We start from the raw sequence: 19,936 nt of genomic DNA on the forward strand, positions 1-19,936 counted from the left end.
TAAAATCGCATACAAGCACTCTTCGTTATACTGAGGTTCTAAATACATGGTGTTCTATGGACAAGCACTAACGACAAGTTAAATACTTCATTATATGAAGAATTTCGTTCTATTAAAGATAGTTATATCGAGAGTTAACTGTAAAATGCCCCACGTAGTCAAATTTGCTTGTTATTATTGCTGACTGGTGCTCGTACGACACAGGAGGAAAGTGACGGAGCGACAGCTGTCTTGGTGGCATGTGCAGATTTCCCATAAACGTTTGTGTGGTTGTTGTTGGTGCTTGTGTGTCGGAGAAAGGTATATATTGCAGCACCCTGTAGCAATTTTCATAGCAAACCCTATGGTTGACGCAGGACAGAGGTAATCGGAAATCTGGTGCACAGTAAACTTAGACCCGATAACAATAACAATAATAATGCTTTAGTCACCTCTTTTCAACTTCACCTTGGTAAAGCCCGCACATCAGCATTACCGGAATTTTAGAGCTGTTCACTGGCAGTGCGTTTTGTGCTCCAAGTTGAAAAACACAATGCTATTAGTTCACCCACCAGCAGAACACAGAGGTGAAGAGTAAACTTGCAGAAAAACGTGTGAGAGATAATTTATTTGCATGCTTGCAAAACAAATCGCTCACCTTCAAGCAACAGTTTTCTCAACATATTTTCTTGCATGTCTGCACAACTAGCTGAAGGGTTCTGATATTTTCATCTGACAGGTAATCCATTCCGTTACTCATCTATAGTGGCACAGATTAAAGCAACATATTGTTTTACAATATGAAACTTCATGATCTTTAAATTAACATCATTGTTCTGTTTTTGGTGTTTACTGATTTTACCAATGCTTATCGAATCACTGATTTTAATTGGGCACCTGAAACAAATAAAAAAAATTCACTCCCACTTCCTTCAAAACTAACAATAATCACACAACAGGGTTTATAAAAATGTTTTGCTTCACGAAATTATTAAGTGAACCACAAAATAATTCCATTAAGAGCACATTATGAGCACTAGCTCTGCCTTTCAACTACATCAGATTAAAATTCATGTCCGAGATTGCAAAATGGTTTCTGAACATGGACGTTGGCATTGCAAACCACACTGTGGACGACCACTACACTTCACAAGGACAAGAAGGTGTTGGGCCGAAATTCTGTTCACCCAGCTGTAGACAAAACAAGAACAGCGTGGAAACAGTGAATACTGCCGATGCGTATGCTTGCCATTTAGATGCTTCAAGATAAAAAAAGTTTAAAATGTCAGACTTTTTTGAGTGGCCATGACGGTGATCATGTAGCATACCACTTGACAAAAAATATTCGTGCTAAGACGAGACAACACGATCCTGCTTCTTTCCCTCTATTTCAGAGACACGAAACATTGTGGCACCCTCTGTTGCAGCAAAGCATTTTTTTCCTTCCCACTAAGTTCTGTCACATTTCCAGTGGTGAGAACATAACTTGCGCATCAACAAGGAAGCCTTAAGGATTTAAATTAGGTAAAAAAAGAAATAAGAAACCATCCCAATAAAAAGGTTACCTGGGCTTTTTATAAATACGCATGGCTATGCCTCTTACCCACCCAGGTGAATGCATCAGCAACAGCGAGCTATATGTGGCTGTTATACAAAAAGTGCAACAAAAAGTTTGCAAGAACAATGGTCTCCTTAAGTCTCGCACCTTGCGCACTGTTAGCCATGCTCAACCTACACTCACCGTTCTCTCTTCCGTGACAAGTCTTTCACACCACTTGCAGCCAACAACAACTCGTGCCGTTGTGCGCTGCAAACTCTTGTCGTGGCGTGCTGCAATGCGACACCCACATCGGCGTGAGAGGCAATCGGGGTGTACTCTTAATTTCAACTGCATGCTAATTACAGTCACAGTCACTGCTGCTGTAAGCCAAAACAAAGAACGGTCCCTTTGGCCACTTCAGAAATCACAACTGCCACACTGCAATGATGCTGGTGGCAGGCAGTCCCTACAAGTCTTTTTTTTCACTTTCTTCTTGTCGTCTTGAGCGCTCATCAGCCGGCTGAGATGGGGACAATGGGCAGGTGTCTTGAGTTTGCACTTGTGTTATCCCACAGCGATCATAGAATCTGGAACAACTTCTTCAGTTCTACCATGAGCTGCCAGTCCGTTTTGACGAGGTCGTCTCTAAAGTACTCCTTGCAGGCGTCTATTGATGCACGTGATATCTGCACAGGCATTAAAAAAAGAGAAAAACTCACTGACAAAGCGGCATGCAATGGAGCTTTGGTTTCCCTCCTACCTATTCTGTCATGTACACAATTGAAGGAACTACATGGACCTCCTCGTTAATGTAACATTTGCAAAAGTGGTACTGAAGAGATAACCATCTGAGTGAAAGAAACTTAATGCCATCTCTCACTGCTATGGCAAAACACAATTTGAGCTTTATTTCGCAGTAAAAGTGACAGTGCCGCCATTCCGTATAACTACTGCATGAACTCTCATAATGAAGGCACTCGCGTAATAAACGTACCCACAGCATTGCTATTGAAATTTGGATTTTTGTATTCTCCCTCATGATAATTGTACCCCCAGCTTTGGTCCAGTGCAGTACCAAGTGCAGTACCACGACCAAACGGCTATGCTGTAGCCTTTCGGGGAGACTAGAATCTTTAACTCTTGCACATAGGTTTAGAGCAAGGGCACTTAACCTAGACGCCTGTCACTGTGTTAAAAATAATAGTGCCACGTGAGAACAGACAAAATCAAATAAACGAAATTGTAAATTTAACACGTAGAGTGTGCATCCAAAGGGCAGCACAGCAGCAGGGGCGGTGGGTTTGATGATGGAGAAGCCGACAGAGAAGCCATGACAAGAGAAGGCCGACGGCAAGCATGCGGAAAGAGTGACTGCGATGACACTCAGGCTGTTCTTTTCGCATGCTTGCTGCCAGTGCCTGTGCAAAGGCACCTCACAGACTCGAGAGAGCAGAAAGCTTGCAGCTGCTCTCTGCAACCGCAAATTTAACACTTTACCCTGCTGTAATAGGACAGTGCGCATAGAAGAGTCCAAGTGAAGAAGGGGCAGCTGCCACTTCGTCGGCATGGTGGGCATAGTCGGGCATAGTGATGAATTTGCGAGTCTGTTACTGGCCTTTTAGCCTGTATTTGGTTTTGCCATGTGCGATGGTCCCGCCGAACGGCTATAATTTGAGTTATATATACACCTGCTGCGGGTCAGGGAACTTGTCTGCTGACAGAACAGAAACCCTGATCACACACCGATAAAACTTCGACACACCGATGAGCAGGACAACTGAGAAAGAGAGGAACACAGCGTGCTTGTCAAAACAACAGGTGTCGAAAAGCAGCACTTTCAAGGTGATGTTTGCAATAATGGCAGATGGCCAGAAGGGGCTGCGAGAACGGGCTGCGGTGGAACCATGATGTGGTTGAAGCGGCCAGTGATCTGGACGACAGGTCTGGTGATTCTGATGCAGAGTGGAATGTAATAAAAACGCTGCAACCGCTTGCAAATGGTATATGTGTATTTTTCAAATCAACAACATCTCACTTTTCAATTTTTCCTGTTTTGAAAAAGTTCCCATAAAATGTATCCCCCAATATAAGCATACCCCCCAACTCTGGTTCAATGTTTCGTGAAAAAAAAAAAATAGAAGAGAAAAAAGTGGCTGCACATTACGCGAGTATATATACGGTATATTAAAGGGGTTCTCTTTTGTCTGAACTCCACTTTATATGAATAATCTTCTGGTGCCATTGGAGTTTGAATTGGTGAGGGTCGACTGTAGTTATGTGTCTTGGTTCATGAAGTCAGACAAATAGGTGCGAGAACCATCCACCACCTAAGATATTTTAGTCGTGTAATCTGAAAAACCTCAAATTTTGATGGCAACAATGAGTCAATATTTACTGCAAATGCCGTAGTAAGCGGGAGATTGGTAACTGGGTGGTGCACTGCTTTGAGATATACAGTGCTGCATGTGTTGCCCACAGTAAGACAGGTGTGGTACTGCCCAAAGTCTGACTTTAAGTGAATGTGGCATGGCAGGCATACCTTTAAGTGCGCTAGAAACCCTGCAAAGAGCTCTGGAACAAAGCAATCACTTGTTCAGTTGTCAAGAAGGCAGTTGAATATGAATGTGAACTAATGAATGGAAATGAACACTTGGTTTGCCACTGGGCTGCCAAATATGATCAAGCCAGGAATATGTTATGCAGAAATGTCTATCGTGGCATCACAGCCAAAGAGAGAAAGAATGAGTTGGACGGATGTTGTCTAGGTGTGCTGCCCTGCATCATTTGAATTTAATTTTAACCAACTGAAAAAGTTATGTCACGGACACAAGGAGACGACAAGCAGGCGGTAGGATTCAGACGAACACATTCTCAATAGCGCTCACCCTTCAGTGTTCATGCCTCTGCATTGTTGTGAGCATCAACTAAGAAGTGTAGTCATGCATAAAAGTGCTTAGTTACCTTGCTAACAAGGAAGTCAGTGTGATCAAAGTGTCGCCCATACATCTTCGGTGCCTCTCCACCAAGAGGCTCAATTTTGATGCACACTTCTTGGCCTTTACGTGCAGACTCGATAGTCTTGTGGTTCACTTCAATGGTGGTCACTATGCCGATATCCAGGAACTGCAATGACAGAGATATCATTGTTCAGACATCTTTCTCATCTTCCCAAATCTTTCCCTATAGCACACAAAGAAATGCATTCATGTGCGGAAAAATGTGCATAATCTGCATGGGTTAGGATGAAGACACCAACACAGTATTACTATATGTAGAATGTAGGGCCCGTAGAACAATTTTCCATGACCATGCGATGTTAAGAAGCTTAGGACTTATTGAGCATTGTTACTAACAGGATTCTCACGGTGCAGTGCCTCAGTTTACCACCCACCGCTCCAGTTCATCGCCCACGGACAAGAGTAATAGAATGATCCATTTGGTCAAAGTCTCCAATTTTCTTTCTTTTTTTCTTTTTCAAACAAAGCTTGTACTGGCTCACAAGTTTCGGTAGTGGTCTGCTCACGCAAAAACCCAGCTGTTCCCAGAGCATAGCAGCTGCGGGAAGGGGGGGTTTGACGAGCTGACAGTTACGCTGGCACCGGAGCATGAGATATTAGCAAGGATTCCAGGTGCATAGTTAAGCATGCGCTTATGCCATGCGCGCGACCAATCAGAGCAGTTTCACTTCTGCCAGGAAGGGAAATCCTTCCTGAAAGGGTATCGCGCACGCTGCAATGGCTTGTTTTCAGTGAAGCTCACCTCCTGAAATCATCGGATCACGGCAGTGAAATATTTCTATCTCGGCTATTAATGAGCCAATCTGAAAATTTATTTGCGGTAGAATGCTCTCTAGAGGACACGTAACAACTTCCAGCATATAACCGAAGTTTGCTGTGTGGCCTGGTGAGAGGCCCTATAACCATGACGAAAGTCGGGTGCATGCAGGACAAGCTTCGCTACCCCAATTTTCCGGTAGGGGAAGAGTTCGTAATGTTTTTTTCTTCTGTAATTGCCAGGTGTTGTTTTATCACATGCAGAAATGTTAGAAAGAAATCGGAGGTAGAAGTTGAGAAAATCAGACTTTTCTAGTGTAGTGTCGACGAAAATCAGGCAGTAGATTGGGCTTCGAGGTGCCATAGCACCTTGGACTCTACCACAATGCAATGCAACGCCACCATGTTGGACAATAAAAACTCGTCGACTTGATTTCTATGGTACCAAAAAAAAAAACAGTCCAACTAACTGAATGTTGAATTATTAAGGGTATAAAGAAAACAATAAAGAAATGCTTACTACACCAACACGCTTGTATTTACTAAAGCAATAAGCAAATTGTTTATATTTTGCACAAAAGCAGTGCGGAAGCTGCTGTTCTTATCATCTCGTGACTTCCTTCACAGCGCGGCCAGGGCGCGGGTCTTTGTCTGAGACAGCCTTTTCACTACTGTGCGCGCATCGCGATTATTTTTTTGCCAGTGAGCTGGTCGCCAACAGATCGTCCATCCACTGCGATGCAGTTGGAGCTTTCATCCTCGACAGCTTTGCACTCAGTAAAAATAAAGCTACTATTTGCTGCAATTGCTGCGGACAAAACCGTGGCCGCTGTCGACATAATCATGTACCTTCGCGGCCGACATACGCACCGAGTCAAAACAAAACTGTCATTTGCTGCAATAACGGCGGATGAAACTGCAACCACTATCGACGCATTCACAGATGGCGATTACCATGGAGGAAGGAAAAACTTAGGAGAGGCCTGGGCGTCACTTTTTGTGAAGCTCAGTGATGCTGGAACCTCGCGTTACTCCACCATCTTGTAGGGGCAGATATTTCTCTTTCGTAAACAGAGTTGCCAAATTTGGCTACTTTAAGCCAACTTGGCTACTTTCGAAATAGCTTGGCTATTGTAAAAATTGTATAGAAATATGTGTAGCTCATGTCATGCAGAAACTTTAGCAAATATTGAGGCCATTGTACGAGCACGGCTCTTCAAATCTTTTCAAGTTGGTCCAACATCATCATCAATCTGACGCAGGCACTTTTATTTCATGCAAAGGCTTTCGCACTAGTGACGTCACAGCGTGTTCCATGGCACATCTTGCAGAGGGAGCAGTGAAGCAGCTTGCCTTGCCGATATCAAACGCAAAAGCTAAGCGATTTTTCTCAGTTACAACCTTGACCGAAACTGACCTTAGAAACAGAGTGATGATAATCTCCTAGTCTCAACTCTAAGGATAAAGTTCGCACTGCAACTGAGGAACTTGACCAGTTCCAGCTTTGATATCCCTCCAGAAATGATTTCCAAACTCAAACATTTACACCTGAACTGCAGCTGTGATTCTGACTGTGTGATAATTTTCTAGCGTGTGGTTAATATTCTAGTCACATAACATGCTAATCCAAGCGGTGTTAGCTTTAGTCATTTATACATATCCTATAATGTTTTTTTATGTTCCTATATTTACACTAAAGGCAGCTTTTAAGTGTTTGCTGTGATAATGTCTTTACAGAAACACAATAAAAGCAAAAGAAATGTTTTTCCATAATATGGCTACTTTTCACATTTCGGACCTGGCAACCCTGCGCTTGTTTACACTTCCTGCCTTCAGTGTGCAACCATGCCGGCCTGTGCAGAAATGCGCGTGCCGTAGTGATCCAAGCAACAGATTCAATACTGAGGCAACTAGGCCTTAACAGCTTCACAGTAATTTGGTGTAAAATTGGTTACGTCCTTGTGTTTCTTAATTAATTAATTAATGACGACGATGAACGCGGGAGCAGTGGGACGAGCCAACGAGCCAGCTGTAGAAGACGTCGCCACAGCCAATCCTGATGATAGTTTAGTTTTAACAAATGGACACGATGCAGGGGTAAGTAGCCCTTAACAGCTTCGCCGTAAAACACAGTGCTGCGCATGCTCAGGAGGCTAATCACATTACTTAACAAGAATCTTGCTAGCTATCAGTAACTTAGGTAAAGTCGACTGATTTTTAACAGTACCAGGTGAGTGTCGACTGGCTAGCTAGTCAGTGCCTTCTAAGCACCTTGCTGATCTCTTGCTTTTGCCGATATCATTGCTTCACAGCGTTAGAAGGAGCTGACTGGCTGGAGACCGCTTGCATGGTATTGTTAAATAATTTGCTGACTGTACCTACGAATCGAGACGTGTAGTGTGCTCTGCTCTTATTAAAGGGAACACCACGTTAGTATTCCGGCACTGATAACAACTCAGTTTATATATGAAGGCCTGGAAAAAATTTTTATCAATAGAATGTCTGTCGTATAGAATGAAATGCTTTTCCCTCTAAAGCTGAAGAATAGCGAAGTTGTCATAAATACAAATGGGGATTTTGGTTTAATAGTGGGCCACATGGTGCTTAATGGCAACCTTCTATTGCTTAGAAAGTACTGCTTTCCAGTTTTCTCCCAGAAAACAATAGTGTTTTTATTCATCTTTATAGCATGTGATTTCTGTGGGTTATTGTCAGCTCATTAAAGCCAATCTGCGGGACAGACAAAAAGCAGGGAATGCACGTCATGTCACTCGGCACCATTCTGCATCGTCGTCGGTGATGAGGGTAAAGAATTTTCAAATTAGGAGGTCCACGGCAAGTTTGCCCCCCCCCCCCCCCCCTTTTCTTCCGCATCCATCTGCAGCCTGTGTAAATGCACCTGCAGCCTGTGGCCAGCGTGCTGTCACATGATATTCTCGAACCCATCACGTAAATCAAAAGCTAGTTTTGTAACCGGTCGCTCAAAGCTACCAAAAAATACCGTTGTGCACCTACGAACAGTGTTTAAAACAAGAGGACACCATATGGTACCGTATTTACTTGAATCTAATGCGCACTTTCTTTTTTGATAGAACGGGTCCGAAAATTACGGGCGCGTTAGAATCGAGTACCACCCTAAATCTTAAATCTGCGTTACCATATTGCCATCTTGGCATTTCAAAATGGCCGCTTTGCACGTGCTTCGAGCTTAGCTGCCGTAGCTTCCTCCATGTGCAGTAGTACGTGTGCTCGAGCAATGCCTTTTTTGGCTTAAGTTAGTGCACCGTCCGTCTCTCAGGTTTTCCCGCTTTCTGCGTTTGCTCTATCAGCATGGAAGTGCCAACTGTAGAGACATGCCGAGTTCAACACGATGCCACAATTAAAAGGAAAGCGATCACATGTGCGCAGATGGATAGAAATCAGGTCACAACACGGGTGTTTGAAGTTCCTGAAACTTGCGTGCGGGACTGGCACAAACAGGAGAGGCGTTCTACCCCGGCGGCTGCTACGTATGGCGAAGCCGCACGGCCCCTATCTTGAAAGCAATCTGCGATGGAGACAGAGCGTACGCATCTAGGCACACCGCGCTGTGTTCTCGTCGCTAAGTTTGCATTGAAGCGAGAGGCCGCACAAAAGTAAATTCGCTCGCTCCCACTACCGCACTTCCTCACTCCAGCGTTTTGATAAGAGTTTCACGGTCATTGAGTGAGACATGTTCATGTTTGCTTGTGTGCATGTGACACCATGCTTGTTAATTTACTTAGTCAGCGAATGTTTAAGTTCATACGGCAGATAAAACTACTATCCTTTGTCTACTAATTCGCTATCGTAACCGATGCTTCGCTTTTCGGGTGAAACTGCGACTTCTTTTAATTATCGCAACTCTAGTGCATTGGGAGTAAATCTTTTGTTTTTCCGTATGAGAGAAAGTAGTATTTCTGTATGAAAGAATGAGGCGCACATCTTTTTTTTAGGTCACGGCAAACGGGTGTGCATTACAATAGAGAGCATCTTTCGTTTCTTTTTTTTCTTTTTTTTTTGTCACAGAAAACGGGTGCACATTACAATCGAGTAATGATGGCAGCCGTGAACATGCAACAGTCATCCAATGCACTGGCTTTCACTGGTGAGGCGGTTTGGCACCTCTATGAGAATTTGCACACCCCTACTGATTATTATGACAAACATGGCACTCACTTCCTTGGAGGGGACACAGAGTGGCGTGCCTTCCTTGACGATGCCAGCTTCGACAGACACACCGACAACAATGGGGTCACGGGAGTTGAACACAAACTGGGGCAGAATGCGCAGTCGGCAGGGGAACACGGCTACGGACTTGAACTCCTCGCGCTTCTTCTGGCGCAGCTCCTCCCTGTGGGCAGTGAACTTGTCGAACAAGTGGTAAATGATGTCGGCCTGGAAAATCTTCACCCCAAGCGAGTCGGCCAGCTCTTGCGCGTCTCGTTCTATCTTCACGTCAAAGGCCAAGATCACAGCATACCTGGGCAGCAAGGCAAGTATTCAAGCGTGGTCAGACAGGGAACAAGAGTGAACGTTCTGTATGAGTAAAACTAATGAGTTTGAATTATATCTGGGCATCAAGACCTATCAGATGTAAGCAGTGCAGGGACTTCCTCTTCTTTCTAGTCTTTCACAAAGCATCAATTTCTTTTTTTAAACACAGATAGACTTACTGGGTGTCATGTTCCAACATGATAGAAGCCTTCATGACATCCTTTTTGACAACAGGACCTATCCTGATGCCAGAATACTGCAAAGAAGAAGAAATAATAAATGTACAATGTAACATTATAAATAAAGTGCCAAGGTGGTGCACACTCCCATAATTCGAACTATACTCACTGGAATTTTAGAAACCCTAAGAAACTCGAGTAAAGCTTCTAAAGAACCTAGTGTTGATGCCTGGACGTAGACACCTCGTTCAGCCAGCTTGAAGCCACTCATCACCTCCTTCAATGCACGAGCAACTTCTTCCTGAAAAGATGGAGAAAAAAAAGGGGGGGAGGGGGAGATCGGGAGGGGAGACAGCTATTGTAGTCAATAAAACACACTAAATGCTGAAGCTACATGCCCTTTAAGAATCCTCAATAGAACTCAATGCAAATGAGAGAGTGAAGAATCTAATTAAAAAAGGTGCAAGGATCTTCCTTAGGTGCTTTGGAAACAACCTAGTAACTCGGGGTAATTTCCTCCACATGCGAGTTTATAGAGTGAGTATAAAGCAAATCTCTTAAAACGCATACAGAAACACACTCTCCTGTGCAAAGTGCGTGTACATTTCTAGCAGCTGTACCTGTTGCATTCTGGCAGGCAGGCATGCATGCGAGTACGCGAACTGGGTTAAGGGGGGAAGTGGGTACAGCTGAACCTCGCCATAACCATATCAGCAGCGAATGCGAAAACATTCGCGAGAATTTCGTTGTTGTAAAATGAGACAGCACACATAGGTAATGTGTGGCAGAACAAAACTTTGCTGTCAAAATTCCATTAGCCTACTTTGGCAAGCTTGCGAGGATGTAGAGCCGCATTGCCGATAGTACAAAGCGTGCTGCATGCGTCAATCAGCAGTGGCAGCCTGCTGTTGAGCAGCATTCTCGGTCAACTGCTTTGCAATATTTTGCGTAACTCGGCACCGGACGCACAGCAACAGTGCTCCACCCATGCAGCAGCATTTCTCCAGTGCACACTGTCACGCGTACGCGCAGGCGCGTCCGGTGCCGAGTGCGCAAGTGATCATATCTTGTATACCTGAAAGCAGTTGACAGAAATTACGGCCCCTTCGCACAAATCTACGTCCGACGCCAAATCCGCACGCGATACTTGTCGGGTGGAACTAAAACCAGCGTTCTTGAAGCAAGGAATGTGTAGCCCCAGACGATCGCTCAATCACGGCCCAATGCGTGGCACTCCATGCTATGACTGCCATCTCAAGCGCCATAAACAATTCTACGTCGGCAGGACGTGGATTTCCTTGTTCTTGCTACATTTTTCTCAACGAGGTGCACATTACGCACAGCACTAGGTGAGCAAACACTATTGTCACATGTCGGTAGCCATATGCTGCTGCTACAAACGGGCGATCATCAAACAAGGTGGCGGCCATGATGTGTTTCTGGCTCAATCGCTTCCGGCGCTGGGTCGTTTTTTAAGCAAGAATGGCGGTGCCCATGCAATTGTGACATGGTGGATTTTTTCGCAATTTTAGTGCAAAGCAATAGCATTTGAGCACATTTCGGAGCCTGCTAGCCTTGCCCGAGGAAGCAATATGCGGGATTACGTTCCAGCAAATTTCATTGATGTGGGATTGTAGTATGGCGACATATCGTCAAGAGGTACAAAATGCATTGAATCCTATGGCCGTTCACCGGGGGACATGAAAATATTTTATTGTCACGGGATTTCGTTATCGTGGGTTTCAACTGTATTAGAAAAATTTTTTACATTTTTTCGAGATATTGTAATCAAAACTTATACATGTATGTAATGTTGTGTTCTTATTTTATATCTGCAGTCCATTTTTGTTTACCTCCTCCGGTTCTAATTCTAAGTGAGCTACCTTTAAATAATTTTTGCAAAGATTTGCAAAACAGCAGTTCCCGCAATTTCGCTTAATAGGGTATCCATGGCTTTTGTACGATTTAAGGAATGAACAAGACAAAATGTATTGCTCTGCCTTACCTAGAAAAAGAGTTACAGGAGTTCAAAGTTAAGCTTCAGAAGTGAGTGAGTGAAAACTTCATTCAAGGAGTCAGAGGTCGCACTTGGGCATGCTAGGTGGCCAGGAGCCCTTTGCAGGGTGACTACCAAGTTGACATTTCCAAATCCCCTGAGTTTTCCAGGTTTTACCTGAATGCTTTGGTAAAATTTCCTGAGTGACTCAGAACTTTGTTTTATATCAAGACGGGCTGACACAATGTAGCTCGATGCTGTCACTCTCTAGCAAGCATGTTAAAAAAAAATAAAACAACTTAAATCCAGTTTGAATAGTAAAGAATAGTGTTTATATTATTCAAAAAGAAAACATAAGTGAGAGGTTAGTAAAATGCACAATGGTTCATATAGCTTCGAAAAAAAGGGTAAAGCCCATTGCAAATTGAGTCGAAAATTTTCAAATATGAATAAAAAGTGATGCATACAGAAGCAAATATTTTCGAATATGTGCTACTTCTATCAAGTGATAGCAAATTCATTTGTATAAGGCCCGAACTTTGTTACAAGTGAGATTTCCTCTCAGCAGCTGGAAAGTCGACCTCAACTGTCCTGACATACTCTCAGCCTACGTGCAACACCTGTGTTGCCTTTCACTGCTTTAAAGAGTTTATTTTGGTTTGTATGAAGGACACCTGCATCTCGGCATCAGCCAACTTTGTTTTTTGAGCTCAAGCTCCTTCAGAGAGGCGGCGGCACACTTCCTTTCCCGATCATTCCTCAATGTGTCGGTCCTTTCTGTTCTCGTCCTCCTTCCGCTGCGCGTTCGCCCCACGAACCATTTAGTCACTGGTTACACTCATTACAATGCCTCTCTGTTACTCGAGCCAGCATTAGCACGACTTTCATTGCCTTTCAATAAAGTTACAGCTAATTTTTCCTTATAGAAGCACAAATTCCCCGAGTTTTCCCTGAGTATTTCCAGACTATTCAAAATCCCTGAGAATTCCCAGTTTTCCCAGTTGGTAGACACCCTGCTTGGGCCCTGGCAGCCACCTCAGCCCTCTGGATGACCCAGACCTGGAGGTCGGGGTTGGAGCTGTACAATGTGGCCTCCCACTTCTCAGGATTAGATACTGGGGATCCCCAAGGGGGTATCCTTAGGGCAAGGCCATAATTATAGGGATGTTCCGAAGAAGTTTCATCATTGTTTTTTTAAAGAGAAGATGGTGCACCAGGTTAAACAAACAATCGCCATAAGAATCCTTGCCTGCTGTTGGTTCAACAATGGAAGAAGCGTCAGCAGGGGAGAAATGACATGTGCAGAGCGTCGAAGAAAAGAGAGTAGCAGCAGACCGGCACGCCCGAGGTTATTCGAGCACAAATCACGATGGTGGACAGGCATATGCTGACAAAGTGGTCACCAATGGAAGTGAGATCGGGTATGAGTGGGCATGTGGGACTAGTGTGTCCATCATCCATGAACGCCTACCGATTGGGTATGCTAAAGAGGTAACGCCTCAAGCCTTGCATTGCAGGGCACCGAGTTTTACCAGAGCGGTTTCTTCAAACTGAGTGCACGCCATGACAAATGTCGCAATGTCAGTGGTGACTATGTGGAAAAATAGCGCAAAGTGCAAGTTCATAATGCCAAGGTATATTTTTTCTTTTTTTGCAATAAAGTTTCTGTGAGAAAATAAATTACGGAACTTACTTTCGGAACGTCCTTCGTATATAAAAAAAGATCAGCTTTCTGCTGACAATAAGCACACTTGTTGGAGTATATTTCAAAATAGAAGTGGGAAAGGCTATGTGGTTCAGACAGGTATAGATTTGGAGCTGCCTCCAAGCTATTTCTTGTTTCTTGGGGAGGGATTTATGTGCTGGTGGGTTGAAGGCCCGGTCTAGACGGTAGCGTTGCCTAGACCGGGTGCTCTATCAACTAGCACATAAATCCCTCTCCAAGAAACCAGATAAACGTTTTCGAGTTTCAAATTCAAAAGCTCGCAACTTGCGTTCTAGGTAAAGCAGAGCAATAAGGTTAGGCATACAGCATTCCTTGCATCATACAGAAGCCATTGATACCTTATTTAGCGATACCTAAGGAGCAGATATCCTGCAAATCTCAGCAGAAAATAATTAAAGGAAGCATGCATAAAATCATACCCGACAACCTGAAGATTTGCAAACACGTAAAGCTATTGCAGTAGGGAAGGGGGGGGGGCAGCACTTATTTTTAAAAGGATTTACCTTTAAAGGGATTTACAAGCTTAATTATGTTTTCACAACCGCAAGTGAAATCCATGCCTTGGAGAGTAAAGAGTGAAAATTCCACTGGGGTACAATTTATTTTTGCAACGATTTTGCTGTTGCCGACTTTGCCAGCTTTAGAAACTTCTCTGTGTAGGTTTGCTCAAAGCAAGTACTACTCTGGTGCCCTTTGACCATCGGTAGACTTGCCAGTGTTTTCTCACACACAGATGAGCAAAACTGCGTTCGAGTTTCGTTCACAGTGCTGAATATTCTCTCACATTCAGCACTGCTGTGGGGAATGGAGAGAATACCCAGCATAACCACGGAAATTCTGTGGAACCTGAGCAATCTGTCGACACTTCGAATGCTTTCTAATTGTGACTACTGCACGTCGCAGCTTGGCTCATTCAATATGTCAGCTGGAACCTGATATGCTTGCAAGTTGGCAAACTTGACTTCAAGTGCATCGATTGCTTCTTCTTTTGATTTGCCACTCTGCTGGGGTAGGACGGCAGGAAATGCCATAATAATATGACGTATACTGTTGAATAAAGCAGTTTCCAGAGCGTGTACTTGAGCAACTTCAGCCATCTTGAGAATGACGTCTTCTAGAGGGAATTTCTGGCAAATGTAATGGCATTTGCCAGAAATTGCTGCCGTTACGTATAGATGTACAGCAGAGAACTGCTCTCTCTCAATGCAGCTCAGTGCTTCAACCACAGAGTAGGTTGTGCTGCCAACGACTATGTCTTCACCACCTTACCGGTTCTCCACAGCTCCACAGTCAACTTCCACCAATGAATGACATGCCTTGAAAATAGCTGAGCACACAAACCTAGTAAGGAGGTCCTCGAAAAGACGGTTCAAGAGGCCCCTCAGTACATGAATGTGAGGAGCCTGTGCCTGAAGAAGGCAGTTTGCCTTCTCAAAAAGTGGTATAACATTTTGGGGAAAAAAACAGCATGCCCTGTTTAGCTCCGACGACAAAAAGTAAAACAGGCACTCCTCACGAGTCACGTGGCTGGCTTCCCCAGAATCCTCGGTAAAAAGTTTCAGTTTTTTTTGCTTGAGGTCCAGAATGAGCTCCTTTCCTCCTTAGCAAGAGTTCATCGCCATCAGTGCTTTTTTTCCAGAGGCCTGCAGCAGTCTTGTGAACATGTGTAGCAGACTTTGGGGTCAGTGCAGGGTTCTTGGGGGCTTGTGAGGAAGTCTTCGGAATTTGGTATGACTCCAAAAACAAGCTCTACTTGTTGCACTTCTTTGTTTCAGATAAAAAAAAAAAGCCGAGTAGTGGTTTCAATTGGTCGAGCAGCCTCTTCAAACACTTTCCCAATGACAGCCAATGTGTCGGTGAATGCTTCAACATCTGTCTGACCTCGGCGTTGTGCATTTTTTGGAACTCCTTAAGTCTACCTTTTCGTTTCAAGCTTTTCTCTAGGTAAATGTCAACCAAAGCCTCGTCAACCTTTACAGGAAGACATGAAGCTCCTTGAGCGGCCAAGTTGATGAGATGGCACGGGAAACCAAGCCCTATCAGACCTGGTTGAGCCTCGCTCAATACAGCAGAAACACTGTCTTTCTTGTCAATCGTGACATTGGCATTGTCCGAACGTATAGCCAACAGGCTTCCAACAGGCAAATTTCAAGACTTCATCTCGTCCAGAAGCAGATTTGCAATCTTGTGACCTGTCGCTTCCCCTTTGATTGTCCCGAGGCAGAGAAGGTGGCTTTCAACACTACTCGTTTCTTTAACGAAATATGTTGCAACAATAGGGTAAAGCTGTGTATCCCTATTGTCACTGCCGTCCACAGCGATTGAAAGTACTTGCTGTTTTAGGGCATCCAGCAAAGGAGTCTCCGCGTTGGCGGCCATTTCCCGAACAATTGGCGTCGTCTATGTTCGTCCACAGGCGTAGCATTTCACTTTTTTGCACTTGGGGAGCATCTTCCGGAAAAGCAGTCCGGCATGATCGCTGACACTCAGCTGGATGTTGTGTTCAACTAAAAACGCCATGAAGAGGCATTCTGCGCGAATCACACCGAGGTCGTCACTGCGTACAAAACTTACTAGGCTTGGCTGGCTGTCCGCGACTCCCACGTATCCCTGATGCTTTTTCGAAGCGATGTGGGCCTTGGTGTCAGACTTGCCGCCATGCGAGATCTTCAAATCACAGGCACACTTGTTGCAGAATCTGAACTTCTCCCTTTTCTTCGACGGCATGAAGTACGGAAATTCTGCCACGTACGATTTTAAAAACACTTGGAAGTACTGTTGGGGCTTCAAGCCTGCCATTGCACTGCGAAGCCGCTACAGGTCGGAGTCACACTGCATCCTATGCAGCAGCTAGTCACACAAAAGGCGAGGTCAACACTGCAGTGACTGAAGCTGACTGAAGTCCAAACCTGCGCGCCCACGCGAACAAAGGCGACAGCATGGCAACAGGTTCTTGGAGGCGCTATCGAGCTTTGGATATGGATTCGTGACCCCTCTAGTAGATGACAGAAGTCACTGCTACCTTGCAGCTGCTGATGATGGTACCATGCATACGTATTGCCCTCTCGTGGTGGCACAAGGTACCAGGTGTAGTTTTACTACATTTTCAAGTTTTTTTTTTTCCACAAATAAAATGTTTTAAATAAAATTTTTCAGCACCATACCTCAAAAAACTAAGACTCTAAAAAGTTGTGGTCTAAGACCCACATCTGGCAATCATGAAGAGCCTGTATGAGACGGTTAAGAGGAAGCTTTAGCTCAGGTGCTCCTATCTAAACACATGTAAAAGGAGAATTAATTTTTCCCGGCAACCACTGCACCAAATTTGACAAGGTTTATAACATTTAAAAGAAAAACTTAAAATCTAGTAACTGTTTGTTTCAAATTTTTTATTTAGGTTCTAATCCTTTTATTAAAAATTGGGAAAAATCTCAAATTTTCAGAAAACGAAACTTAAGTTTAAGACTCTGTAACTCAGCAATGAAATATGATATCACGATTCTGTGAATTGCATCTGATAGTACATCTAAAGCAGACAAAATTGATATGTTACAAATGAATATGAAAAAATTCAGTACATAATACGGAAATACAACTTTTGCAGAACCCTTGTACACAACATAACAAATTCACGTAAGATACGAACTGACAAAGAATTTGTCTGCTTTGAATGATCTAATGGATGCCGTTTAGAGATGCACAATACCTGCTCTTGATGCAGAGCTAGTAATTTGTAAATTTCGTGCTTCTGCATTTTTTTAACTTTCGAATTTTTGTCTTTTAACAAAATTCAGGCTCCAGATCAAAATTTCGCTTCCAACAGTCACCAGAAGTTAACTTTCCCTCTCAAATGAAACAAATTTCAATAAAATCGATCCAGGGGTTATCTCAGAAAAGCGTTTCTGCGTTTCACATGCATTTGAATAGGCCGCATCAGAGTTGGGCCCGAGCTAAAGCTTCCTCTTAAGTGCGAAATTAAGCAGCATTTAATCAGTGATGGCATACTGTAAAAGGCTGTATTATTTCTGCTTTCAGCATGCTATTCCTGGTATGACTAGCTAAAATACAACTGATAAAGTTACAACAATTTCTTGTGGAACTGTCACGCTCATTATAGGTTAGTTTAACGGTACTGGCAATGGTAGCCATTCCAGAAGATATCCTTGCATGCAGGTATCTCCATACCTTGAGCACTTCAACTTCGTCAGGATGCTTGGCGACCAGGACCTGCAGGCCTGCGATGGCCTTGTCCAGATCTTTGGCAGCAATTTTCACTCCCTGGGCGCCCTTCACTTCCTTGTACTCTTGGTAGGGGTTCTTTACCCGCAACTCTTTCAGTGGCTGTGGCATAAGCAATGATCGGATGGGTGTCGTGAACGGGCCCTCATGGCCAGCAAGCACCATGGTGTCACCCTCGCGGAGGGTCCCATTCACCAGAATCACGTCGATGGTGGTGCCCAAGCCAGGAATGGCTTTTACCTGCAAAATATTTTGTCCTCAATGAGTCCCAGAAAACTAAGTCATCCATGGTCAAAACAAAGGTCAGATCAGAAAGATCACAATAATGATCTAGTCAATCATTTCACTTGTATGTGAATAACACTTATATCACCAGAGTAATGTTTACTGCAGAAGAAAGCCCTCTCCTAATTCTCTTGTGCCATTCTTTCACCAGTTTAGCCAACATTACATGAATGCATTGCCACACTTCGATGCCTTGGCAAGTAAAAGCGTAATTTTGCCTGAAAGGTCAAGCACTGAGAGCCGCAGCAAGGTATTAAGAAATTACATGAATCAAGCTTTGCAGGTTTATTGGCCCTTTAAAGTGCAGTAAACGTTGCACCCTGATGCATGTCCTGTAGGACCGTTAATAAAGTTTGATCCAATTTGCTAACTAATTAGCATGATGTCATGTGTGCACAGACAAACATGAACAGATCTCATTTTATGACCATGGGCACTGGCTTTTACCATGCTACCAGTAGCGAGCAGCAAACACTCATTATCGTCACTTGCTTCACTGTCCAAAACTTAGATTACACAACCGCCAACATTAGGTGGGCATGAAGCCACCAGCCACCTCAGCTCACCCTTAGGTGCCGCAACTGTCACAGATCACCTCCAACATATGGGAGTGTGGGCCATAATTGTGCTCATCCGTGTTTACAGCCATGAGCAGCCATGGCCAAGCCAGCCTTCTCCCCATTGGCCGGGGTAGGGGGGGAACGTGCGTGTGCTGGTGTGCTACCTTTGGGTGCAGCCATGCTACCACCAGCGTGCGCTTGATCATGTGACTGCCAACAATGAGCACACAGAAAGACTGCATGCATCATCATTGCACGTGGGCTTTATACAGAACATCACGCCAATAGCAACGGTGAAAATTTGGCTGGAGTGTCCATATAATGGTTGCCGCAATAATCCTTTTCAATTTCATCCTCATCTCATAACTATACCTCACCTTTTTTACAGGTGGCAACAAGTCATTAAACTTTATGGCATGACCCTTCCTGAATTTTATCTAACTAGGGCTCTTCCAATGTTTGCTAAGCCACCTCAATTTTGACAGTGTCGTCAAGTCAACTCTGGAGCTTTTCATCTGTCCGTCCACACTTGCAGAGAGTTTCAATAAAAAGCACTGGTTGCACGCTTCGTCAGGTTTCATAAATTTGCTGCCACTAGATCAAGTGGTGCATTTTAATGTACACAAGGCCCAAGATGATACACTAGCACCAAGGTGAAAGAAATCGAACGAAGCTAGAGACAAGAAGCAAGAGACAGTAAAGAGAAGGAATTCTGAGTTCTCCAGAGCAGACGCAGACTGCATGGAGCTGCAAATAGTTTCTACAACTGATATTGCACGATACTGGACTTGTACCTGTGCCACAATGGCACAAAAAATGACATTAGCTGCTAACGCCTTAAAAGTTCAATGCCATTTGAGCAGTGCCACATGGACATACCTAATGCCACTTGCAGTGCAGTGTATTCTCACAACTTGCTTGGCCACCAAATGCCTCCCTCCCAATGTTAGGAACCATGGCTCAGCATGAAAAACGCATTTCTGAAGTAAACTAATATAAACTCTAGAAAAATATGTTTATTAATATTATTAGTGGCCTTTCATGAACTTCTGACGTGAAACAAACCTGCTGAATTCATGACAGCTATTATCATCGCAATGTTTAATGTAATTAAGAATGCACTTGCAGCAGCAACTTCGGATAT

The 19,936-nt window shown here is 43.9% G+C and overlaps 1 protein-coding gene across 1 annotated transcript in view; it reads right to left on the minus strand.

Annotated features, from left to right (window-relative positions):
- Positions 1 to 588: 588 nt before the first annotated feature.
- The window catches only part of eIF5B (eukaryotic translation initiation factor 5B), a 51,016-nt gene continuing 31,668 nt past the window's right edge, over positions 589 to 19,936 (minus strand). Inside the window, exons 16-21 of the mRNA XM_075688867.1 lie at positions 17,894 to 18,187; positions 10,156 to 10,287; positions 9,987 to 10,063; positions 9,490 to 9,793; positions 4,481 to 4,642; positions 589 to 2,205 (exon numbers count right to left, since the gene is read on the minus strand). Coding sequence (XP_075544982.1) covers positions 2,098 to 2,205; positions 4,481 to 4,642; positions 9,490 to 9,793; positions 9,987 to 10,063; positions 10,156 to 10,287; positions 17,894 to 18,187 — 1,077 coding nt within the window. The 3' untranslated portion in view covers positions 589 to 2,097. The remainder of the gene's footprint in view (positions 2,206 to 4,480; positions 4,643 to 9,489; positions 9,794 to 9,986; positions 10,064 to 10,155; positions 10,288 to 17,893; positions 18,188 to 19,936) is intronic.

Source organism: Dermacentor variabilis, chromosome 4 (genome assembly GCF_050947875.1).
Source record: "Dermacentor variabilis isolate Ectoservices chromosome 4, ASM5094787v1, whole genome shotgun sequence".
Taxonomy (NCBI): Eukaryota; Metazoa; Arthropoda; class Arachnida; order Ixodida; family Ixodidae; genus Dermacentor; species Dermacentor variabilis.